This window comes from Montipora foliosa, chromosome 8, assembly GCF_036669935.1.
Source record: "Montipora foliosa isolate CH-2021 chromosome 8, ASM3666993v2, whole genome shotgun sequence".
Taxonomy (NCBI): Eukaryota; Metazoa; Cnidaria; class Anthozoa; order Scleractinia; family Acroporidae; genus Montipora; species Montipora foliosa.
Genome location: NC_090876.1, coordinates 49,777,581 through 49,803,599, shown reverse-complemented (window position 1 = coordinate 49,803,599; position 26,019 = coordinate 49,777,581). Strand labels below are relative to the sequence as shown.

The 26,019-nt window shown below is 38.9% G+C and overlaps 1 protein-coding gene across 1 annotated transcript; it reads right to left on the bottom strand.

The window, feature by feature from the left end:
- Nucleotides 1-289: 289 nt before the first annotated feature.
- Nucleotides 290-25,893, bottom strand: LOC137968053 (probable protein disulfide-isomerase A4). The gene is made up of 35 exons (XM_068814675.1): nucleotides 25,774-25,893; nucleotides 25,510-25,639; nucleotides 24,497-24,584; nucleotides 23,699-23,773; nucleotides 22,799-22,844; nucleotides 22,209-22,301; nucleotides 21,502-21,562; nucleotides 20,520-20,587; nucleotides 19,847-19,938; nucleotides 18,726-18,794; nucleotides 18,505-18,641; nucleotides 17,637-17,704; nucleotides 17,406-17,487; nucleotides 16,866-16,878; nucleotides 16,674-16,739; nucleotides 16,014-16,153; nucleotides 14,537-14,607; nucleotides 13,348-13,412; nucleotides 12,716-12,948; nucleotides 12,048-12,115; nucleotides 10,975-11,056; nucleotides 10,464-10,476; nucleotides 10,113-10,181; nucleotides 9,772-9,935; nucleotides 9,081-9,233; nucleotides 7,335-7,347; nucleotides 6,876-6,944; nucleotides 6,611-6,747; nucleotides 5,836-5,903; nucleotides 5,467-5,548; nucleotides 5,308-5,320; nucleotides 3,812-3,880; nucleotides 3,427-3,596; nucleotides 2,853-2,960; nucleotides 290-2,395 (listed from the first exon to the last, which is right to left on the bottom strand). The coding sequence occupies exons 1-35, from the start codon at nucleotides 25,819-25,821 to the stop codon at nucleotides 2,208-2,210; spliced, it is 3,111 nt and encodes a 1,036-aa protein (XP_068670776.1). The 5' UTR covers nucleotides 25,822-25,893; the 3' UTR covers nucleotides 290-2,207.
- Between the last annotated feature and the right edge of the window lie 126 nt (nucleotides 25,894-26,019).

Below are 26,019 nucleotides of genomic sequence, written 5' to 3'. Positions count from 1 at the left end.
TGTTCTTTTTTTTCCCATTAATTCTCGCCATGCATAAGCATTACGAATTGCCCACAACCCCAACCAATCGCCCCACTGCAATCGCCGTTCCACGCTTGTCTCTAAGTGAACACTAATTTCCATCCCTCAAACTGACATTGGACATTTCGTAACAATTACACGACGCAATATCCCATGTTAATATTGACAAGCTCTCTAAAAAGAATGAAAACAGGCAGAATTACAGCTTTAGTTCAACAAGAAATAGCATTTCTAAGCTATGCCGCGCTGATCTACAGTATTTAGGTCTAAAAACCCCGTTGAAGACGGTTAACTTTCAATTGTTTTGCTGGGTACTACTATTCCAATACTCTAAAATTCGATTTTCCAGGAGTTTGTCTCGTTAGTCTAGTGTATATCGAAAACTGCATGGTGAAGCCAGCGATCATGGTTCAACTCTTTGCCTCGCCTATTGTGAATCTTCTCAGATTGTTTAAAATCTTTGTTTCGTTGAAGTAGATTTGAAGTCTAAAGTAGACTGTACGTCGTATAAGTTGAATAATAAGGGAAATGTCGGTTTGAGGGATGGAAAGAAGTGATCTCTAAAACGGCCGCTGATTTATGCGCATACAAATTGGCCCTTGTTGCCTCGTTCAAGATAGAATATTCTTTTGAATTTTAAGCTTAAGAACGAGGCATCAAGGGCTAATTTGAATAAAAACAAAAGAATATTTAAATGCAGGCCATTTTGGAAAAAGGTGTACTTAGCCTAAATAGGTTTTTATTGAAATGGTATTTAGTGGGATTTTAGGTGCACTTTTGATCAGCACAGGTAACTAATACAGGGCATATGTGATATGGAATAGGTATAAAGCTGTGTTAAAGAATTATCTAGAATGCAGTTTAGGCCCGTTTTAAACGTCGCATTTTACATGTGCTGAATCTAATGCAAATGAGAAAAATCTATTGTTTTCGCTCATTTGCAGATTTGATTCGGCACATGTGAAATGCGACGGTTAAAACGGGCCTTAGACGATAACCATACAGTAACTTCTGTAAGTTTTCAAAGTACTAGCATGCATGTCTTACTGACCGGAACCTAAACAATTTTTTTCTTTATTTTGAAAATTTTAGGCTAAATAGGTTCTTTTGAAAAGGGGGTTTAAAATGAAATTTTAGCCTAAAATGTTCTTAAATTTTAGGTTCTTATACGCGAGTTTTTATGTTGGAGGGGAATAATGTCAAGTTTGCGTTGTTCGTTGACAAGTTCTCTCGTTTCCATTAGACCTTAAAACCAAAAGAAAAAGCGCCAACTACGACTAAGTCTATTTTGGCACTGGTTGAAAACAAACACAACTTCTTATACAGGATAATCTCATTTATTTCGATAAATTTCACTTTAAATTTGACACGTTTTGTGGTGAAAATACTCATAACCAAACTCATTCATAAATTTCTTAGTAATACTGGAACTAACATGAAATCGAGGCTAGTTTCCCTACACGAGGCTCGATCTCACACTCGTTAAAACGAGAAAATGAATTCATGTTGGTCATGTTAAAAGACAAAACTTTTCAATAACAAAATAGACCTGCAATGACTTGCGTATCTGTTCTAACGCTTCCTCGATTCCATCACATTCTATCCGGCAAAGCCATGTTTCCCTTTAGACTCACTTTTTAAGTTCGAAAATGTGACTAAACATTAAAACAAAGAAGTGATTCAGACGAGGGAGAGGCTTGGACCCTTACTTTTGCTTCAGCGCGCTTCTGTCGATATCCGGTTGGCGAGGCAAGATGATAAAATTCTTACTTTGTAAGATATTTTTTAAGAGGCAGTTATCACAATTACTTAAAGACTAGTCGTTAGGAATCACTGCTGAGATTAAAATACAGCGGTAAAGAGTAAAAGAATGTGACTTTCTGAACTTAGTATCTTTCTCTCATAACCACGATTTTCGCAATCTCGTTCCCAGGGCTTTTCACCGCGGAGAGTAGGACGGACCTGGGAACGAGGTTGCGATTTTCGCGCATGCGCGTCAGTGCCATAAGAGAAGAATATGTCTCACTGTGTACATTTTAGCCAGCGCCACGTGAGGTTTTGGTGGATGGCAAATGACGATCGAAAAGGAGGCAACTCAGCGAGTTAATAGCAAAAAATTCACGAAAATGAATGGACGCGAATAAACTAGTTTTATGTTCCAAAACATTTTTGTAAGAAAACAGATTTTAAAGTTCGTCTCTCTTGTCCCCTACGTCGCTGTCAGGTTGATAAGGAGGGAGGGGTTGAGGAGGTGACGTCATAAAAGCTACAAAGTCTTCCTCAGTTCGGTTGCCATCATATTCGACCAAGAACGAGCCAAATTTGTAATACTTGATCGTCGGATAGCCGTTTACGTCTTGCTTGTCGCACAAATCTGTGAAAAAAAATTCAGAAAAAGAAGTCGATTGCAGGGCAAAGGGACTCCCACGCAGCCATCAAGGGAAATTGGCACAGTTGTTAAAAGAAAACCCTTTAAAAAACGAGTATAGATGGTTTGCAACCAATTGCTAGAGATACAGGCGAACGAGAGATCGTTTGTTTTCGTCCATCAACATGGCTGCGATCACGTAACGTAAAAACCACCTATACAGTGTTTTTTACTCACATGATCAGTAGCCTTGTTTTTTCACCAAAACAAAAGAAAACGTTTGCATGATAATAGAGCTCAATTCCCGGAGGATTAGTTGGGTACACCAACATGGCCGCCGTTTTATTGTTTAGGAACACCTACATGGCCGTCGTGAAGTCACGTGAAAACACTATATACGGGCGTAGCAAGAAATGCGTTCGCCATCCTACCGCTACACTATTCTATCAGGCATTCAACTCACCACCATCTCGGGTGCAGTCAACCGCTGTAAAGGCTTTGTTAGTTTCCTTGGCAAAGGCCTCAGCCGCCCTGAGAAATTTGGGCTTGGCATTCTGACAATGGCCACACCCTGCGAAAACAAAAAGACATTTGATGGTGAAACGGACGACAAGAACAATGTCAAAAACACGCGAAAAAAGGGAAAAATGAAATCGAGGTTATCGTATCTGGCCAATCGCCGTGTCAAATACAAAGCTGAATCAATTACAAACGTCGGTAAATCAAGACCCCTTAAAGCGCAGAAATAATCATCTTGTAAGGTGGCGATTTCCCATGCAAAACGTTAAAGTATGTTTGCTTTTCTTAAGTTAAATGACTCGATGTCTTGTTCATCGGTGATAAAGCCCAAAGAAGCCGCATTCCCCCAAAATCGAAGCTCGTGGTTAAAAAATAGTACAAGGATATGACAACTTTTCCTTGTTTGCTCTGTTTTCGCAAGAGCTGTCCAGAGCAAAATGTTGTTAATTAACGGTAAATTTCAGAACAAACTAAGGAATTAACGAGAATTGTAAGCAGTGTGGGATTTTAGTACTAACACGGGACAAAAAACAAGACTATGACATGCTCTGTCTGGGACAAGAATGCATCGAAGTTTGTCCCCGTTAAGATCTTTAATCCTTTGGTTTCTGTTTGGTTTTCTTCGATTTCTTGTCTGCTCTCCTCTTCGTCCATGTTTTCGACTGGGGCTTTACTGATACCACTTAAGCTAGGAACAAAAGGCAAAAACGTTTCTTTTACAAACTTAAATCACAAAACAAGCAAACGACAATCAGAATTTAATTTCGAGTGTCATAAGTGAATCCAGGGTCGCTCCTTAGGGGAAATGAATATAAAGGAATTTCAAAAATCAACAGAGTATGGGCAAATACCAAGGTGAATTGCACACAAAACGTGAAATAATTCAGTCTCTTGCTTACTTACGTCTTCACGAAGTTGATGATATCTTCTACGGATCGGTCGCCTTCATAATCTTTCTCGAATTCGCCATTCCTAAGGAGTGCAATAGGCCATTTTACAGTTGTTTGCTCAGCGACCTAGCCTATGAATGGCAGCGAGGCTGCCGGTATTGATACAGCTCTTACTGCTTTTTATCATGTAAATTGTGTTGTTGTAATTCTAATTAGTCCGTATTAACATTACAAAAGCACGAAGGTTTTTATCAAAACAGGGTCACCGGCAGCCTCGCTTCCATTCTTAGGCCAGGTAACTTAGCTACAACTGTAAAAGAATGAAAAAACAAAGTTGATTTTTCAAAAGTACTCTTAATCCGATCTGGGTTTTCTTTATAGCTAAATTTCGGTGCTTCTATCCACCTTCATCAGAGCTACGACGATCGTTACTGCTCGAGCTAGAAGCTGTCGTTATTTAACTTGAAATTAACGGTATATAAGCGCGAGGGAGCGGTTTCCTCTCATCAACAGGGTCGCTGTCCAAAATGGAATGCCACGACTCCAAGAAAAGTCTCTTGTGATAGTTCATCACATCCCGTTCGAGGATGTGCGCATGCCTCGGATGGATGTTGTGATCCGTGGACTCAGCATGCCGTTTGATTGCTGATTCGCTGTTGCTCGCGCGACCTGGATCATGTTCGGCTCCGCGCGAGTTACACGAACGCTTACTCTCTCCAACGTAAGTGAAAGAACAGTCACGGCAACTCACTTTGCATGGTATCCCTTGCACGGTCGATCGTTGGTCGGTCTTTGGGCTTCTTGAATATATGGCCTAATGTTCTTATAGGTCTAAAAGCTGGCCGACTATCACATTTTTGGAGGATAAGGCCCACGCGATCAGATGCACCCTTTACGTAAGGTAGGACCGCAAACCCCAGTGGCCTCTCCTGTGACTGCCTGCGTTTGGCCTTGTTCAGGCACTTCTTTAGAACACTATCAGTATACCCATTTGCTCTTAAATTGGCTAGAACTCTCTCCCGCTTGTTTGTTCTTAATTCAGGGCATGAATGGAGGTAGTTGGCTCTGTTAAGGAGTGTTGTCACTACACCCTCTTTGCGTTGCACTAATTTGTGAGATGCAAAGTCAAGATATTTGTTGGTGTGGACATCAATCTCCACCGAACCATCGCTTAACATTGTAACCCGCGAGTCCAGAAAAAAAGTGCTTTGGCCCTTTTCAGTCTGGCATGCTATTGTGAACTGGATGTTAACGTCAGTAGAGTTCGAATGCTGGCGGAAAAGCTTTGCGTCCGTTTTCTTCAAATATATGTAGTTGGAGTCGTCCACATACCTTCGCCACCAGCGAGGAACAACTGTAGAGATGGACAATGGCTCGTTCCTCCGGATATGTCGGACACAAGAAAAAACGTTTCGCGTACGCTTAAACTGTTCCTATTTCCTACGTTCAAAGACTTTCACTCAATTGAAACTACTTTCGCATCGTTCTCGAAGAAATGTTGTTTCTTACCTGAAGTACTTTGCTGAGTAACCATAACAGGAACGAAGGAAGACGTGAAAGAAAGAAAGGAAAAAAGAAAAATGTTAATAGGTCCAAGAGCGTGACATAAGCATTACAAATCGAGGATTTACGATTACATTGCACAGTAAGAAATTCGTAAAGAAATACCTGTAGGATAACCATTGATTTTAAACCGTTTGCAGACAGCTCTGTACTTTATACAATCCAAGGCAGCAAGAGAGGCAGATGGCTAAAATGAAGAAATTAATTAGTCATTTTTTTGGCCAATCAAAAGAAACGCAGGAAATCGAGCGCGCCAATCATGACGCAAGGAAAATACCTACAGCCGGCGTTTTGCGCGGGAAAACGTGACAAACAAGTCACAACCGGTTTTTCGTTTGTCTCTAATTGACTACACTTTTAATCCAATCACCTTGCGTAGCAATGCAGATCCAAACCAATCGCGAAAAGGCCTAAAAGGTTTGCAAGAAAAATTCTTACGAGGCAAACTCGATCTCGTTCTCAATCAATACTTACAAGCTCTTCACTCAAGATTTCTGCAGCTTTAAAGTAAGCCGGTTTCATAGCAACACAATGACCACAAACTGAAAAACAATAAAATTGTAAAAGCATAGAAAGATAAATAAGATGAAACTGGAGACTCAAGGTTTGATACTTTTAATCCTCTTCGAGAGTTTCATACGATATCACACAGAATACATTGACAAAACGGTGGTGATTGGAACTTGATTTGCCAACCTTTTCCTTAGCACCTTCGATGTTTAAGCAATAGAGGACGTTTTCCGTGTTTCCATAGCCTCATCTAAACACAAGGGGGAGTTGGGAGAATTCGAGACAAGCATGCAAACCCGAGACGCAGTCGAGGGTTTGCATAACTTTCGAGATTGACCTATGAGAGTGCGCGTACTATCCTAATTATTTTATAATAATACTTGGAACGCTCTTCAGTAAGTTCGATAGGCAGCACATCATGACACACAAATTCCACATCGAATCAATTCCTCTTTCCCTCTCCTATCAAGTAGGCAAGCGATACACGAAGTAGCTAGTACGCTAAATAGCTTAGTAATGTCTACTGCCCAGTCTGGTCGAATTTCACCGTTAACTCAAAATAAAAAGAATCTGTCACTAGAACGACGGAAGACTTCTGCCTCTACAATTTTAAAAAGCCAAGAACACTTTGCTTGGGCAACGGCGACTTCCACGAACCGGCTATGAAGCTATTCCACATTGGCCCGTGTACTTTTCTACGCTTTTCCGTAAATACAATAATACTACAGGTGGAACTTACGAGATGAATACATCAAAAGAAGCACCGATGGGTGTTCAGCCAGGAATGAATCCAAATTCTCACTTGTCAAGAAATGTACCTTTCCAGGCTCCTTGCTCCAATCAGGTGGCGGAGGAGGCGGAGCAGGCTTCTTGGGACTGGGGCGCAAACAAAATCACAATCACCAAAAAATAACAAGAATGCTGTAGTGGCAGTTGACATGCTTGCTTTAAATCCTTGGCAAATGACAATTATCCTCAGCTCGTCAGTTCCAAATTTGACTTACTCCTTCATGAAAGCTAAGATGTCCTCCGCACTTCTTTTCTTGGTATACTTGAAAGCAAATTCACCATCTCTGAAAAAAAGACATTCATTTCATTGAACCTTTGTGGAAAAAAAAAAAACGACGATAAATGTGGCTCTCAAATCATTTGTCTTGACTGACTGCTGTTCTTACTTTTGGTGAAGTTTGTTTGTTGGAAAGAAAGGGTTTGTGATGTTCGGTGTCTGTGGATGAAATCTTATCATGACGGCATGTTGCTATGCCACAGGTAACCCACTCCAGCTCTTGCTAAACACGAAATATCAACTGGTCAAAACTTAAAATCAGACCTCATTGAAATTGTAGCCACTGGGAGGTAACCCAAGTTATGTTTACAGGCAAGGGGTGCGTAAAGGAGCAGTATAAGGATTATAAAGAGTAACTTGAAACAGAATCATTCTCATTTTTACTCACAATACTCACTTGAAGTATTTCACTGTTCCAAGAAAGTTGAGGAAAGAAAACAAAATAAAAACAAGAAGTCAGTTCCTTTTTGTAAAACACCAAGACAAGTGCTAGCTCATGAGTTTCCACTGTAACATTCATCTTTCCCATTGTACCCTTAAAAGCAAATGGCGGGTTTTGCCAATGAGCGTTATTAAACTCAACAAAAGAGATCAAAACTTCTCTATGTACGTATTGCATCCTATGGCGACCGGTTAACTTAACATTCAACTATTTTGTTGGCCAAACGGAGTTTTTTCTTTGTCTAGACACTAAGTTATAAAATGGAAAGATTTAGGTTTGCATTGGAAGCTTATATCAAGTGGCAAACAGCAGGCTTCTGCTCTTTATGAACCCTAAAAATTTCTCTTAACTTAAATTCTAACGTATTTCTTTCCTTTGAGAACTACCGGTAACTCAATAAATGAAATAAATGTATTTTTGAAGTGAGGGTCATGGAGACGAAATGGAGAAGTGATCCTCGCAATTAACTGAACAATTTTAAGCAACTGCCTCTCATAGACATCTGAAAAATTCAGGTGGCTTCTACGGGATTTGAACTCATGACCTCTGCGATGCTGGTGCAATTGCACCACTAACTGGGCTGTGAAGCCACTCGGTTGGGAGCAGGTCAATTTGTTGGGTTCATGTGTTCCCGTGAAGAAGTCGATGAATGAAATAAATGTCATGAGTTCGAATCCCAGAATGTTTCAGGTGTCTATAAGAGACAATAGACCTTTTTACACTTAAATGAAGGGGTAGTTTCTAAAGAAACTGTGGTGCTGCGTCGGTGGGGAAGTAGTATACAAAAATTAGGTTTATCAACGGAGTTGATAATGTAAATTGACCACCGTACAGAGATTCTAGAATCTCTGTACGGTGGTCAATTTACATTATCAACTCCGTTGATAAACCTAATCTTTTTACACTTATGTGCTTTGTGACCTGGGGCCCGTTTCTGGAAAGTCCCAAAACTTTACGGGCCATTTTCGGGTGTCACAATTCCCTTTGTATCTCAAGAACGGAGAGGATTTAAGTCATCAAACTTCACAGACATGTTTCTTTTTGTTACCTTGAAAACACGTTAAAAGATCGACTCTCCAAAATAGGCGGATGGCAGTTTCACAAATGGCTTTTCGGGCCCGAAAAGTTTTCGGGATTTTCGAGAAACAGACCCCTGGCCTTTAAATGAAAGTAAGGCTGAAAGGCTGGAGTTGACCTTTTTATGATACAGACCTCACTTTTTTTCTCATGTTAACGATCTTGTTCTCATGCTGATTAGTTGGAATTTACATAAGAAAAGCAGTGAGGTCTCTATCAAAACAAGGTTAACTCTAGCCTCACTTTCATTTGCAGGCCAGGTAACTAAGCACACAAATGTAAAATAGTCTATTGCTAAAATTGTCCAGATACGTGTGAGGATCACTTCTCCACAACTCAATATATGTAGCTAAAAGGCAAGACATAAATTAGAATCAAACAAGTTCTCATTGAATTCAGACCAACGGAACTTTCAACGTGACTTTTCAGTGCCATTTGCCACAATTGTGGTTCTTAATATACCCAATCAAATCTGAGGTTTTCTTTAGCGTGAGAACTTAGAGGGTTTTCGTTGGTGTTTATTTTAGTACAAAGCTTCAGATATCTTGTTTTCTTCGTTTTACACCATCCGCTACTTAAAGTCAGTTGTATTGCCTTGTCACAACCGGAAATGAAAGTACTCACACGTCGGATAGCCTTTGACTTCCTGTTTAGTGCAAAGTTGCTTCTCCGCTGTACAATCCACAGCGCCCAAAGCTCCTTCAACAATGTTCTCTGTGTTAACTTCCTTAGCCACTTTAGCATATTCCGGTTTGATCCTTTTACAGTGTGGACACCCTAAATGAATTGAAGAGAGTAACAAAACAAAATTGCTAATCCCTGATGCTGCCGATTATTTGAATGTCACTCAATGCGTGAGTTACAAGTAACGGCATCAATATGCCTTTTAGTTGATGAAAACGAGGCACACAAATAATGGAAGTCTGCTTGTGTTTAAAACCAAGGCATAAGATAATTCGTATGCTTTGATATACAAGGGCTGGCAGCCAAAAAAAGCGAGAAATATCTTTACACCGCACACATGGTCATTTTGCCAAATTTCAACCCAATTACGTGCAGAAGACGACGCTTGGGTCATGTAACAGCTAACCCGAAGTTGTAGCAAGAAAATGAAAAAAAAACAAACAAGAGATGGATTTTTGGTTCTCTTGACACAAAGACAACGATTTTTGCGCAGGCGAATTTTTCGTTGGAATTCAAAGGGAATTTGTAAGTAGACAAAAAAAAAAAGACGGAACAGAAGTCACTTGCGCCATTCCCGTCTTTGTCTTTGTTTTAGAGGTTCTGTTTTTTGTCAATTAAAATACTTACTTACAGGGAGCATAAAACATGACCAAGGCTGAACTATGTATCTGGATAAACTCGTCAAACGTGTTTTCAGTCAAATGAAACACGTCATTGTCCTCTTCGTTCCAAGGCACTTCAACAGGTCTATCAGGTTTGGCGGGTTTGGCTTCAGCAGTATCAGAATCATCAGAGCTACAAAATGAAAAAAAAATTTAGAACTGATGCTACAATCATACCACCAAATGCTTGGCAAAAGAAATTTAAACAAGTCTGATGAAGCGTTCAAATGCAACGCCGAAGCAATATTGAAATTACTTAAGAAACTCCATAAAAAACGCTCTCAATTGCTTTAAAAGCACGCTTACTTACTAGAACATGAAATCCACAATATCTTCTTTTGTTCTTGATTTGCGGTAATCTCTCGAAAACACGCCTTTCCTGGGGAATATTGACGATATATTATTAATTGCAATGGTACTCCACGGCACGTCAGTGTTTTCTCGTCCTGGGCAGGGTGATGAGGGTATGGGGGGAACTTCGGCGTGTAAATATCGTTAAATGACTGCTTTAGAGAACCCTCCAGATGGCAACAGAAATTCTAGACCGGGTAGTAAGAAGGGTATGCGTAATATGGTAAGTGAAATAACTCTGAACAATTTGGCACAGGCAACACATGACGATATAATTATATACTAAAAACAATAAAAAATTATTTCTCACCTGAAGTATTTCACTATGAGTTGTTTGCAGTTTGCCAGTCACATGTAAAAAGCAACAAGGTAAGCAAAATTTAATATATCTGTAGCATTGTTTGATTAACAAGTGAAAGCCCTAATTTGAATATAGTGGATGCGTGAAGAAAACGTACACACAAGAACCAGCAAAGAAATGTTTTTTTTACGCACTTGAAATTTCTTGGGAGTATGGCTTTGAAATCTTCAGTCCAAAAAGACTTACAATTTTCAGGAGAATATGACCACAAGGTAAATAATGATAATAAATGATGTTGTCTGTATTTAGCTCATGGATGACATAGTCACGCCATGAGGCACAGGAGGCAGTCCGATTGCACTCACACGATCAATTAATCTATTTATTTTCTTCTGGCCAGATCGCACAAGTCGAACGAGTTGAAAAAAACTCACGAAAGTCCAAAGATGTGAGTATGTTTCTAACAGCGGCTTTCAATGCCATCATAAGTCCCCCGTGGCTCCGTAAGGTATCAACTTACCCGTTGGAAATCCTCTTATTTCGAACTTCTCTGCCAACGATTTCTGTTTGGTACAATCCACAGCAGCAAGAACACCGCGAACCTGCATCAAAGTGACAAGATCATCAGTATCAAATAGAACAACCATTTTGTCAACAAACAGTTTTGAAATAGAAAACGCCAAATATAAAGCGGTTGAATAAAAACTTCACAAACGTCAACGGCCATCAAAGACTAAGTGGTACTGGAGAATGCACCCACTTCCCCTCCCATGTAAAGGCGTGAGACACACCCAATAGACCATTTTCGAATTCTCACGGCTGGACTGGATCTAGCATGGAATGGAGGCTAATGCGGGCAAATCTTTCCAAATGCAAATTAATTTGCCCGCATTAGCCACCATTTCATGCTAGATCCAGTCCAACAGTTAGAATACGAAACTAGCCTATTCCTGACTCGTCGATCGGGTGGTTAAAAGCACGGATGGCTCTGTTATATGAAGTTCCCTGGTTGCCTTTGACAAGTTACGTTTATAACTGAGCGGCAGAGTTGCATCACATTTACAAGCTCTCGGGCACATGGCGTCCCCTCGAGTTTGCCAATGTGATACAAAACTGACGCGAATACAGTTAACCCTATCATTCCTACCACTGAAACATACATTCATTCTACTAAGTAGTACCAAGGGTTCCTTTGCTGGGAAGCCATGAGAATTTGGTGTTACATCAAGATCACATCTTTGAAGCTGATGATATTCTTCATTTTCAATACCTGTCTGACTGATATTTCATTGAAATTGTGAGGAAGATTTACATACCGATCACTCCTTGGAGTGAAAGGGTCAACTACTAACTCAGCATCAACATTGAGTGCTTTACACTGCTTTATTTTAAAACAATTTTCACAGAGAAAATCGAGCGAAAACTCAATACAAATGAACGGAATTCGTATCAGATCAACAGCAATTGATTAACAACTTTGAGTGATTGTTCACGGATTTAATTTCAAACTCTGTTTCACAGTATCTCTCCACCCATCTTTTCTAAATCCGTTCCATTCCTCAGGTTAACGAAACAATCCAGCCCAACACTTACATTCTTATTGGCCAACTCTTCAGCCGCATCCATATAAGATGGCTTCATTGCCTTGCAGTGACCACACCCTAAATCATAAAATGATTAAAAAATCTCTCTTTTACTAAAGATCTATGGACTTTCTAAAATTGTTTCAAATCGGTCATTCTATCACGTTCTTGTGCATTTCATTAACTGTGGACACCGAAGTTCAAATTAAAATCAACGTTTTACCATTTCACCACAGGCAATCTTTGTAGCGCAACTTGTGAATGAGTCGCATCAAGCATTGTGAGTCACTGATATTTTAATACCTCAGGCATATACGGATAATTTGTCATTCAACAATGGTCACATGCAGAGCTGTATAACATCTTTTGCAAAAAATGCCCCCACCGGCAATCTGTTTCGTAAAATTGTATAAAAGGTTGTTTCTAAGTCACTTATTGGAGGTCATAGGTTCGACTCCTGCTTAAGACTCGGGATTTTTTCGTAGTATTCCCAAGCGACGGTCGAAAGAATCGGGCCTTCGTTTTTTGAGACTTAATTCTCTGTTTCGCTACGAATACTGATCGCCATCGTGGATGAGCAATCATGCTCGAATGAATTTAAAAGCAGCGGGCGAAAGCCTTAATTTCATTGTGCGTCGGCGAGATAGAGAGACAGAGGCAGACAGGTACAGAACTTACACGGTGCATAAAACATGACGAGAACTGAATCATGTTCCTTCACAAAGTCATCAAAACTGTCATCAGTCAAATGATGCACATGACTGGGTAGATCAGACCACTCAGGCTCAGGGGGAGGTGCTGAGGGACCCTCACGGGGGTCCTCCATGAATTGGATGAAATCCTTAGCCTCGCGACCCCTTGTGTACTTGAAGTCTTTCTTGCCATAGTTGAAGTATCGAAAAGTTGGATAGCTGAAACACAAAATGACATTATTGTTGTTTACTATTGTTTACTAAAAGCAGCAGCGTTCATTTGCAAATTTGTGACCGGGTATTCTAGAGTTTAGCCAGTTTTGCTTCTCAGTATCAAGTGCTCTTCTAAATAGTCAAACGTTAATCGAAAACAAAGTGACCCTTTGTTTAAACAGTTCCACAAATTATGGAATTTCGAATAAACACACATCACAGTTAAAGAGCATTTTTGACATTCAAAACTTGAAGTTTTTCATTGTATTCCTCAGTTTATATTTGACTCCATTCTCTCCTAGAGTGATAATATATTTCTCTACAACCCTTGTAATTAGTATAAAATTTTAAAAAAAGTGTGCAAAATAAAGATTGAATTGAACTGAATTGAACAAAAATTCATACCCAGTAACATCAAATTTACTGCAAAGCGATGTCTCAACTGTGCAGTCCACTGCAGCATAAGCTATCTGGTTAGGAGAATAATGATGCAGCATAAGATATACTTTTTTTTTCGGTTTCTGTAGTCAGTAGATTAAGTCTGAGAGGGTGACTAGCCCTCTGCAGACTTGCCATAGCAGCTTGTTCAGAGTTTGTGCCAGGCCTTCACAGATACCGTAACGGCCCTGGGAGCTTTAAGTCCCGCTGTACTTTACCCTGACAGGCAGTCCCCTACTCCACTGTTGCCCACCTCCCACGAACGAGGACGTTAGGGGATAGTCTTTGGGGCCTTATGTGTCCCATGGCGCAAAAAGGACTAATGATGATGATAAGATATACTTGAATGATGTTACCAATATTGTTATTGGCTGTCGAAACAAAGGATTTATTATTTTATTCTAGTGACTGAGACATTGCCAGTTTTGAACTTTGCTCACAAGATTCTGAATTCCCGTGGATACTTCCTTGATACATCGAAAATAGTTAGCTATGAACTTCCGTTTTATTATGAAATAAACAGTGTTTTTGATGATTTCTTTTTCAGTTATTATGCATTTTCCATAGCAGCTTTCAGAAAAATCTTCAAGAACCATTCAAAAGAGGATGATTCAAGAGGGGATCCATTCAAGATTCCAAAGAGGAACTTCAGTCTTGCGGATACTGGTCATGTGTGACTTAGCTTGACTGTAAACCCAGGAGTCATTAGCAAGTTAAGTGTGATCATCCAGGTGAGTGTAGTCCTGAGAAGGACTGTTTTGGCTATCACCCTTTGACCACCTGAGTGGAAGTCATCTTTTGAGTCAAGAAAATGACCCAGGTAGTCCAAACGTCAGTCAATGTCACCCAAAACAGTCCTTCTCAGGACTACCCTCACCTGGGGCCTGTTCCGCGAAAGTTCCAAAACTATACGGGCCATTTTTAGGTGTCAAAATTCCCTCTGTATCTCAAGAACGGAGGCCGGAGATTTAAGTCGTCAAACTTCAGTCAGTTTGCTTTTGGTTACCTTGAAAACACCTTAAAAGATCGGCTTTCCTGAACAAGCGTTTGGCAGATTCACAAATGGCTTTTCGGGCCCGAAAATTTTTCGGAACTTTCAACAACAGTCCCTTCTCTTCACAAAACAGTGTTAACCTTTAAACAGAACAACAGTTACCTTACTGTTTTCTGCATCATGCTTAGCAGCATCCATGAATTCTGGCTTAGCCTTTTTACAATGACCACACCCTAACACAGAGAAACATTCCTTTGCCTCAGTTGGTAGAACAGAACACTGAACTACAATACAGGTCAAGTGGTGTGGGAGAAAGAAAAACACTGAACACTTTCTTTTAACTCTACCAGAGGGAAATCTCACTTGGTATGTTGCTTCATCAACTGCATGTATCTTGCGCTAAGAAAATCATTTCAAAATATACACCTTTCTGATGTGGGATGTTAACAATAATCACACCCAAACCTCTCACAGGAAACAAAACAAACTCGTAATTCCGACCAGCTCCTGGAAAGCTTAATAGCTGAGTGGCATAGCAGCATGCCATGCAAATGGTTCTGGATTAGAATCACATTTAACCTTGGGGTTTGTTAAGGTTTCCACACCACTGCTTACATTGCTTCAGTGACTGTGACAATGTTATTTACCGGAATGTTATAATGGGAGGCAGTGTGACCTAGGGGTTAGGATGCTTGCCTTGAGATCCGGGCATCCCAGGTTCAAGACCTGTTCTAACCACTCATTGAATTTTGTTCCTGGTAGTCCCTGGCCCAGTTGAGATTCTTAACAGTTGTTGTTGTTGTTGTTGTCCTGTTCTGTCATTTCATTGATTGTGTTTCATTGGCCCTGAAAAGCCCCTATGGGGAGTGGTCCATTAAGTATGTATAATTGTAATGCTACAAGTTTTGGTTGGCAGGGATGTCACTAAGCGCTGGCTGCCAGTGAAAAAAGCCGCTTGAGAAGAAAGGGGTGATCGCCGGCTAAATTTTGGCCATTGATCAAAGCAACCGAGAAGATCGCAATTTTTTTATGTTTACAAAAAAAAATTGAAAATCTCTGAGTATGTGGATTTATCACTGGAATGGACTATATTCGTATTCTCAGTATTGGACTGGAACTAGCTTGCAATGGAGGCTAATGCAGGGAAATCTTTTCAAATACAAATACTTTTTAATATATTCCCCCGAATTAGCCTCCATTGCAAGCTAGTTCCAGTCCAATACTGGGAATACGAATATGGTCTATTTATCAACACTGGACCGAAATGAAATAAAAGCACTGTTTTTTAAGTACTGTTGTGCGTGTCTTCTCCTTCTCTGTATTCGCCATCTTGAAAAATGCCGGTTTTGCGAGACACTGGGAACAATCTTGTTACCAGGCCCCTTTGGGGACCTTCAACCGCGTGAATTCATTCTTTGCTAAATCCCTGGTTGGGCAGCCAGAGATGAACCCAAAGCTACCTGCATGGTAGCCCCATACTGAGCTCAAAGAATTGAACCAACTAAGATGCTCAGTCTGTCATGAAAGTTGTACTTTGAACACTGGACTTACAGTAAAAGCGGTGTGGGTGTACACTTTGAAAAGATTGGAATTTAATAAGGTGATTAATTCCTACAAACAAAAAAGGAGTCAAACTCACATGGAGCATAAAACATGACCAAAACATGTTTCTTTTTTTTTACAAATCCCTTGAATGCTTCGTCAGTGAGATGGATGACCTCACTAGGAACTTCACGCCAATCTTTCTCAGGAGGTGGGGGTGGGGGAGGCTCCTTGGGACTAAAGAAAAGATGACAAAGTTGTGTGACAAAAGGAATACGAAACATCATTTCTACTGCACATATTACCGCTATTTAAAAATATTTTACAATATAATGCACCCATTAATTTTCATGCAATACTATTGGCCACTTTATATCACATGGTGTAAATCACAGGGCTCTTATTATGGAACAACCCGTCTGCATTGATATTTTGTCCTCTAATTATTTCTGTTGAAAGGAAACAAAGACAATGGAAAAACAACAACAAATGTAGAATCTAGTGATAGTGGCATAAGTGTGAGGTTCATAGCTTCACTTGATACGGAAATTGCAAAGTCAACTTAATGTGCTGTCAATGTCTTTGAAGGCGAAGAAAGCTGTTAGTAGACTTTCAGATTTAATCCCAAGCAAACCTAAACTGAGTCATTTAAATTTATAAAGAATTCATTAACTGTGTTTACTTAACTCAACCATTCTTGTCCGATCCACCTTTAGCATGAAGAAATACAATGTTATTCAAAGGCACAATGACCTACTCTTTCATAAATTCAATGATCTTGTCTGCAGTTCTCTCATTCACATCAAATGCAACTTCACCATCTCTGCAAGTTCAAAATAACTTAGATTCAATGACAAATTTGACAAAGTAACAGCTTACAAAGTTGAGCTTTAATTTCCATTCTCTTTAAAAGTTAACAGGTCATTCATGAACAAAATAGAGCACTCACTTGAAATATTTCACTGAAAAACAAAATGGAAAAGGATCATTTTAAGTGAGTTTGCAGAGTTGAGAAAATATGTGGCTAATGTACAAACCAGAAAAAAAGTCTTAATAGTCTGAGAGTAAGCTGAGATATATATGCTCCTACCCAAAGGAGTTATAAAAACTAATAGTTGCAACCCTTATTTTTGAACTTTTTTTGAACTAATTTTTGGCCTTGAAGATGCCCAACAAAGGGCCCATCAAAGCAGTGCAAGAAAGCATGACTTAGGGTACATCATGAAAACAACGTTTTGTAAGATGTTTAATGTTAGTGCATTTCTCTCCAATTTCGTAGGGGAAGGCAGTGCACTGTGAGGGCAAGAAGCTGTACAAAATTTAATGAAATGTCCTGTCAATTTGACCAATTAGAGCCCATGTAATACTTGAGATATCAACAATGAACCATCAGTTGCTGAGCTAGAAACAATAAACCCAGACTTGAAGGAAGTTGTGCAAAGAATCACAAAGGAAAAAATCCTACTGTAAACAATAATAATTATTTCACCTGTTGGGAAGCCTTCAATTTTATATCTTTTGCCAATTTCTTGCTCTTTTGTTGCATCAACAGCTACTAGTACACCTGGAATCTGAAACCAAGAAATAAATTAATCTAGCATGTTATCATAAACAAAATGTTACATTATTTTATGGGGCAGTGAGAGGTGCACTTTGTAACACAAAAAGTAGAGTTCAAACCTTGGGAAAAACACACAAAAGCATCATAATAAGATGATACCTCTTGTTCCTTCATAGACTGAGCAGCATCTGTGTATTCTGGCTTCATAGCTTTGCAGTGGCCACACCCTTGAATAAAAAAAAACATGACAATAAAATATTTTATAGCACAATTATTGTGGTATACATCATTAACTGGCTCATTTTTGTGACCCCAGACTGAGTCATTTCCATCTTTTGGTTTTGGTGTAATGTTTGGGTCTTCAGAAGCAACTGATGTAAATGTACAAGAACATGCCATTGGATGCTGACCCGGGGAGATGTACTTCCTATTAAGTGGCTAATGGGGATGTGCCGCTGGATGGGGTCACATTTTCACAACTGAGTTGACTATGATGGGGTTGCATTTCCAACAGAGTTCCTGATAGAGATACTAGAATGGGGTCGCAAATTTTTGGGGTAAGAAAATTCTGGCTAGTGGGATTTAAAAATGGAAAGATTTGCGGTAAAAAAAAGTTGTTACAGAAAAAGCTGTAGCGCGGTTGATTTAATATTTACTAGGCGCATTACATTCCGTTTTTAAATTACAATTAAAGGGCTTTACGTAAGGTTTATGCATATTTAAACAGAAAGTGACTAAGTTAGGGTCGCTAAAATTACATTTACCCAAAAGTGACTTAGATGGGGTCTATAATTGGCCACAAAATAGACTATAAAGGGGTACGGTAGGGGTTTTAAGAGGCCAGCAGCACATACCCAGCGAAAATTGACCCAAGCCCAAAAAAGGCAATAAAAACAAGAAAGTTGTAGGGCAATAGCCCCACTATTCCTCCAATGTCCTTGATATAATGGCACAAATTAAAAGGGTTATGGAACCGAACAATCATATAGCATGTGTTATTAATCACATGTAAGAGAAAAATACTTACAAGGAGCATAAAACATGACTAAAACGGATGGATTACTGCCAATAAAATCATCAAAAGTGCTGTCGGACAGATGAACAACCTCACTGGGTTCATCTTTCCACTCATCTTCTTTCACGGGAGGAGTGGAAGGTGATGGACTGAAAAGAGCAGTTGTTAAGAATTCATTAAACATTGCTAAGGTATTAACAAAAATCACAACATGAAAACAACACAAAACTCACTTTCTCATCCACTCCACAATTGAGCTTTTATCATGTTTCCCTTGATAGCGATACTTTTCCTCACCATCCCTGCGTTAGTTAAATTTGCAAGACAAAATGATGTCACAATATACAATTAATTTACAATAGCCACTACTGCAAAAATTAGAGGAAATTATTAAAGTAAGAGCATGTCATCAGTTACATCATTTCAATAATGAATCAAATAGCAGTCTGGGCCCAGTTGTTCAAAAGGTGGATAGTGCTATCCACTAGATAACTCAATTGGTTTTGCCAGTGTTTATCCACTGGATAAATCACTAGTCAGTGGATAGCATTATCCATCTTTTGAACAACTGAGGCCTGAATAACACAAGCATAACTTTTTTTGAGTCAAATTTTTGCAATTAGTACACGCCTTATTTTCCAGAATAACAATTTGAGTTCAAAAGAAAGATATGAAATTAATTTTAAAAGAAAATAGCCATCAATGATAACTTTTGTCTATTTTTCTGAGGCAAGGTGCATGAACATTTTCAGCCAATTAAAATAACAGATGTACATCTGCATCCACAGGAGATGGTTAAAAAGCAGTCTCAGTAACAAAAACGATGTCTAAGAGACAAGCTGCATCAGTCTTTTTCCCTCTCTATTGATTTTACAGACATAATATTATTTTAACAGTGAGACCAAAAGTGTCATATCATCCTTTAATTTGTATGCAAAAACTGCACGAAAACGGACAGAAATATTGACCTCTCTTTCCTCTCAAATATATCTTTTTTAAATATCACATTTTGGGATGGTTTTTCAGACACAGTGGTGTAGTGATTAGCACTTTAGATTCCCCACCACAGGGTCACTGGTACCAGGTCAAGCTCAGCCACTGTGTTGTTTACTTAGACAAGACCCTTTGCTGCACACTGTTCTCTGTCGATCCAGGTGTATAAACAAGTACAACCTACTGACCAGCATCCATGCTACTTGAAATTGGGATACGCTAGCTCCAGTTGTGTGAGCCCCATTGGCTTGTGCATGACTTTACCTTACCTACAGATATTAGCTGCTCTTTTAACTGCTTGAAATTGCTAGAAATTCTTTTTAAGTCCCCTAATTAAGAGTGAATAATCAACTATCCTTACTCAAAATAAATTAGGGTTGGAAATCCAGTGATATTGAACTTTTGTCTTACAGTGTAGCCTTCATAAGTGTCCACATCCATTCCAGCCATAACCTTATAGAAAACATAATGTTCGTAGAATCAAAAATATAAATAAATAATTTAGGTATTATCTTGGCTTGGCCAACAAGGAATAATATTATAAATCATTAGTCTCAAGGCTGTTGCCTAACAGGAGCCCGGTAGCCTGGGGCTCCCAAAGAACAGCTCTGGGCGCCTTAATTTTTCACAGCAACACCTTTCACTTCATATGTTGGGCTCCTAAGTTCTCAGCATTTAGCTCTGATGGCCCCCTTAAAATTTTCTTAGGCAGCAGCCTTGAGTCTTCTTTTCCGGTAGCCCTAAAACATAAATTTACTTTTATACATGTCCCATTAACAAAAAGTTACCATTATAAATTGTGTCTTTTCTGGGTTAAACAAATTAAACTGGAGAAAACAGAATGCCACAACCAATGAAGTACAGCTTAAGAACAGATCGTTAATAAGATTTAATAATTATTTATTCTCTTGGCAACTGAATCAAGAAGTGCAGGAGAGGCTTTGATGAAGTGGCTATTGAATACGGGCTGCAAAACTGGCCAAACTACAAATTGCCCTATACTGTTTGAGACATAAACATGTAATAAAACTCACAGCTTCACCCTTAAGTTCAGTGGCTGCCAAGGCAAAATCTGGTTTTAGCTTTTTGCAATAGCCACACCCTAGAAAAAAAATTGAGTCATATTACCAGCAATCTTTAGTGCAAACTAAAGTAATGTTACACACTGAAAAAATGTAAGAGTTCATCTAGGAATTGTCAATAAGCCACAGGGTTTTAAACTAACAGGTTTTATAAGGTTAAATGCAATTCAAATTAGTTAACAACTAGGAGCAAGTGTACTCAGGGCTTAGCATAGCATGGGCGTTATGGGTGTGGTCTGCTTGTGGGCGATTAGTGTTCCAGCATTTGCCAGTGTTGCATTACTGTTCTGGGTGTGATGTCAGAGCGTTCTGGCTTCAATCGGATCAGCGTTATTCTGATGCCATCTATGCGTGTGCCTTTGCATTTGCTTACAGTTTTACGAGACATTTTGTATAACTCGTATTTTCCCTCCTCCCTTCCCTCCTATTCCCTTTGCAGGATGATTACATGTTAACTACATAGTAGGTTCTCAACTGTTCATCCAGTTTAATGTGACAGGTGTTAGGGCTGGGGCTGCAGGTAGGGCAGGCCTTTGGGTGGTCTATCTACTTGGTTTGGGGGTAGGTGGTTCCAGGGGCACCCCAACTTTCAGGTATGACTTGTCATTAAATACTAATATATTTTTCCTTCATCCTGCAGGCCTTGAATAGCTGCAGATAGCTGCCTGCTGGTTGTTAAGTTTAGCATGCAATATTATTCTGCTCCTTATTCAGTTATTTTGAAGAACAGCTCCCCAACTGACTCAGTTGACTGTTGATAAACTGTCCCTTGACATTTGAGCAAAAATTGACTGTCAGTGTCACCTTCATGAGAAACAGCATTTTCCTCCAAGAGTGAAACTTGTAGATTGTATTTTAATGCCAGATGAATTGTCGATTAGGGCCAGTTCAGTGGTGAAGGGGTTAATGACTGAAACTGGCTAAATTAACTCACAAGGGGCATAGAACATCACCATGATAGGCCTCTTCTCTTTTGACGTCAGCTTTTCAAAATCCTAATAAAAAACAACATTTACTTTAATCCTTAACTTTTTTGTTGTCATTTTCTTAAAGTGACACATCTCATTATCTTCCACTTTTATGAATAACAACCCCCTAAAGACTTCCATTTCAAAAGATAACTCAAGATCTTTCTCAAAGAGCACTAATGCAACTGAAAATCATTGACTTCACAAGCAACCAACTAGCTGGATTGTCAACAGTGTTATCAGGGTTGGTCAGATACTCTATCACAATGTTGGTTAGCAAATAAATTCTTTCCACTTCCACCTGCTCCTTGCTAGGAGCAGGTGTAGCTCAGTTGGTTAGTGTGCGACTTTTGGAGCAAGAATTCCCCAGTTGATCCTCAGAAACTTCCGGTCTGTTTCAACTTTCCTCTGATCTGTATAGCTATCACTTTAAATATTTGTTAAAAACTGAGCACTGACAGAGGGATGGACCGGGTAAAGGGCACACTGCTGGCTTTGATTGACACCAGTTTTGTAACTGAAGGAACTGACAATGTTAAATAAAGTGCCTTTTTTAGCTTTACCTCCAAATTTAAAAATTAGTCAAATAGCGGTCAACTTCAAAAACCTTCTGACAACCCCTTCCCACTCTCTAAAATGAGGTATCTAAACAAGTTTCTTAATTCTTACTAACCTTTGAAGTTTTGATATGTTTGATATCTTCAGTGCCGTCTTCCTCTTCCCAAGGCATCTCACCAGTGGGGTCATTGAGAAAATTTAAAATTGACTGAAATAATTATATACCAATAAACAAGTTCAAAAATAAAGACACAGTAAATGCCACTTTGCTTTTTGAGAGAAAACGTTTATGAAACTTCCAAGGAAAGTGAAAAATTATTTGAAAAGAACTCCAAATAGTAGGAATTGAATTAAATGCAATAAGGAACAACAGAGATCTACAGTACTTGCAAAGATAAATGATTTTATGTGGAAAAAGACACGAGTCAATGAAAGTGCTTTTGAGGTGAGGAATAAAGCAAAATAAAATAAAACTCTAATTTCTCATCCTAAATTCACCTAAGTTTTAACAGGAACAACTATCAGTTTATTAGCAGCAAGATAGAAAGTTCAAAATAACAATTGACCACTACCTAAACTGGAGCACCAAAGATTAAAACAAAAAATAAGAAGAATTGGAAAACAAATAGTATTAGTATTATTTAATTTTAAATATGCTACTGATTCCCCAAGGGAATACTTTAAACTATGTTTTTTTCATAATACCTTCACTGCATGTTTTCTATCATAATCTTTATTAAAATTTCCATCCCTGCAGAGGAAATAAGGAAAATTACTTAAACTCATGCCATGGCTCCTAAGTCGAGCGAGACTCGATAAATTTTATCCTGTCTAATGCCAAACAATTTTACTCGTCAATGGTGGGTTGTTTAATTGTTTTGGAGTCAATGGATTGAGAAACAGGATATGACCCAAACACAATGTAATTCTAGCAACGTTCTTCAGGACTTGTACCAGGAAGTAATTTTTTAAATGATTATATATGAAGAAAGTAATTAGCACTCCCAAAGGCATCTTCAGTTTAAAGAAACAACCACAAATAGGTCAGTCATGGTGATCTACTAGTCAGACAAAGCAATAGAACCAGGACATCTTGGACTACCATTTTAACAGTACTGATAGATTGATATTCAAACAAAATTATGTGCGTCATAGATGTATGACCAGAAATGTGCAAAAAATGCAGACTGAATACCAAAGTCTGTACCGCAAAAAAAAACCATACTATTAAAAAAAGAACTCCAACATAGTAAAATACATGATTGATTCTAAAGGCTAACCCATAGTTTATCACAAAGCCAAGCAAAATAAAATCCGAAAGTCAGAACAGTGTTTACATGCTTATGATTGGTCAAAGTTTCATTTGGTCGCAGGAACCACAAACTGTTTTCATGAAGGGAGTCCCAGTGACTTGCAAATTTAAACCAGTTTGATTTTGCGGGACCAGTCACAGGGACCAAATTCAGTCCCCGCTATCTGATTTTACGGCAAAACTGGCCATTTCACACAAAGGGACTTGGTCCCTGGGATTCCTTGCAGGGACTATTCCCCTCATATGTGCTGACCTTTAGACTACCAAGGGATTCTACGCATTCACAGCCTTACTTGTAATGTTTTAGCACCAACGGCTCAGGTGAAACTTTAAGTTTCTTACATAATTTTTTGGTATCTTTACTTCCCCTGTAAAGAAATAAAACAAAAATAAAATCAACCCATGGCTTTTGGCTTATAAAAAAAAACCCTCCAAAGGGGTGTTTGCTTTGACAGCTTTTCTCACTAGTCTTTATCCCAAGGAGGACCCCTTAAATTGAAACTCAATTAACCCATTGACTCCTAGGAGGGAGTCTTCATAGATTTTGCTGTCAGAGCCGTCAGATCAGATGCAAAGACGATTTTATTCATCAATGATGGGGGGGTTCGGGATTCAATGGGTTAACAATCTCTTCATCCACTCAATAATTATCTCCCATTTAATTCCTAAGAGTGTGACGTGCACATATAAAGACATGAGGAGAGTCAAATGTCGGGTCTTTGAATTGTAACTACCAAAATTCTCCTAACCAGAGGAGCATCCACTAAGCTATATCTGAGTCAGAGAGCCCCTTTATGTGGACAGACGTCTACAACAAAAGCACCAACACCGGTATACAGTGATTAGCAATACTGGTAAACCCACCTCTTAGATTTCTTAATAGAAGGAAAAGCCTCAAAAGTTCTGTGCACAGCCAGAACTAAGTAAGAAAATGAAGAGTCCAACACTTAATTCCTTCAATCAAGGAAATTATCTGGGTAGTATTTTCTCCCTTTCCTTTTTTTTCCTAGCATAACACTGGGCATAAGCCATCGAGGGACGAACTATACATGATATAAAAATAATTATTAGCTTTAATTTGTTCTGCTTACCCGCAATTTACGTAAGCTATTGTTGCTTTCCCTTTTATTTCCTCAGCAACATCCACTAGAACTTCAAATTTACTTGAAGCGTCGCGATCTAGAATTTTTTAAAAGAATAATACAATTAGGTCAGTAGAGTAAAAAGAATGTCATGTCGTATTTGCATTAGGCTGCTATTGCTTTTGACAACCACTCAAATCAAAGCAGCTTTTAATCTCATACAATTTTTTTAGCCAATTAGAGGCAGGGGCAAAACCAATGCTGTAACTTGCCTAAAATAATGGGTGCTTTCTATTATGCCTTACCATCAGGTCAAAAGTCAATTTCCAACTGAACTGAAGCGTTCCATTTACATTTTGACCGAAATTTCTGTTACATCACAGTGAAGTGGGACTGGAAACGATAATTTTCGTAAACGGAACGACACGTTTCGGTCAGTCTGGACTGACCAGTCAAAGAGGACCACCTCCAGAGGTAGTCCCAAATATTCCGGTCGGACTGACCCGAAACGGACCTTTTCATTTGACTTCAGCCTGAAATTTCCGGAAATTTTGGCTAAATGGAAAGCACCCAATGAGTGTTATGATCCACCCATTTAATTATCTGGATGTTTTGAAATTGGCCAGTAAAAAATTGTTTCACTTTTTGTGGTTTTTTTTTTCTGTGCTTACCTCTAAAGGGTCCCACCTGGAAATTGCAAAGAAACTTATCTTTCTGAAAACTATTCAAAGGCCTTTTTCTTGACGTGATTTCTTCTTTTTTAAGTTGACAAACGAACTGAATAATTATTTGCATACTAATTTCAGAGCGAGTAAACGTTTTGTTTCCAAAAGCAAGCTGAACACATAAATAATGGACAAATGTCGATCTGAAACGCAAAACATTTTTTAGACACAGAATATTCCTTTCAAAAACCAGTTAACCGCACGAGAAAGGAAGCGATTTGGCAAAAACAATGGTTCAATCACTCCATTTCACTCTTTATACGTGTACTGTATGTGTCACGTAAGATCCACACTCACCGCTCTTTGCAAACAAGACTAGTAAATTGGTATGGGTCCTTTGTAATTTCTTGAATGGTTTTATATCATTTACTTCCACGATTGAACTTCTGTCAAGCTTCTTCTTCCCTTGGAAGGATGAACCTACGAACTATTGAATCGAAACCATCAACAGGTTTCAGTAATTTTAAAATGAGCAATAAAAGCTGGAGGCGTTATGTTTCTTTTCTGAACTTGCCAGTCCATTTTCGAAAAGCAAGGTCGTAAAAATAAAGTTATACTTACAAGAATAAGAAGCCACGACCTTATTAGCCATGCCTTCCTACCAGCCATGTTTATGGTCCCAACAAAAATTTATAATTCCCGCATGTACACTTTTTTTACCGTACAAAAGCTGTTTGTGCCACGTGTGTTACACGCAAATCAGTGGATCCCAGGACAAGTGGCACAAGTTTCTCATTGGTTAATTTGAACAACAGCCTCATTGCAAACCAATTAAATTATTTCTTTTATTTGAAAAGAAAGGTCACA

What these genes read in the sequence shown, in the direction of transcription:
- LOC137968053 (XM_068814675.1), bottom strand. Translation starts at nt 25,821, where the DNA reads ATGGCTGGTAGGAAGGCATGGCTAATAAGGTCGTGGCTTCTTATTCTT. An exon ending in GGTCGTGGCTTCTTATTCTT is followed by an intron (nt 25,640 to 25,773) that starts GTAAGTATAACT and finishes TCGATTCAATAG; the next exon opens with TTCGTAGGTTCATCCTTCCA. An exon ending in GGTGATGTTCTATGCCCCTT is followed by an intron (nt 20,588 to 21,501) that starts GTGAGTTAATTT and finishes TTTTTTTTCTAG; the next exon opens with GGTGTGGCTATTGCAAAAAG.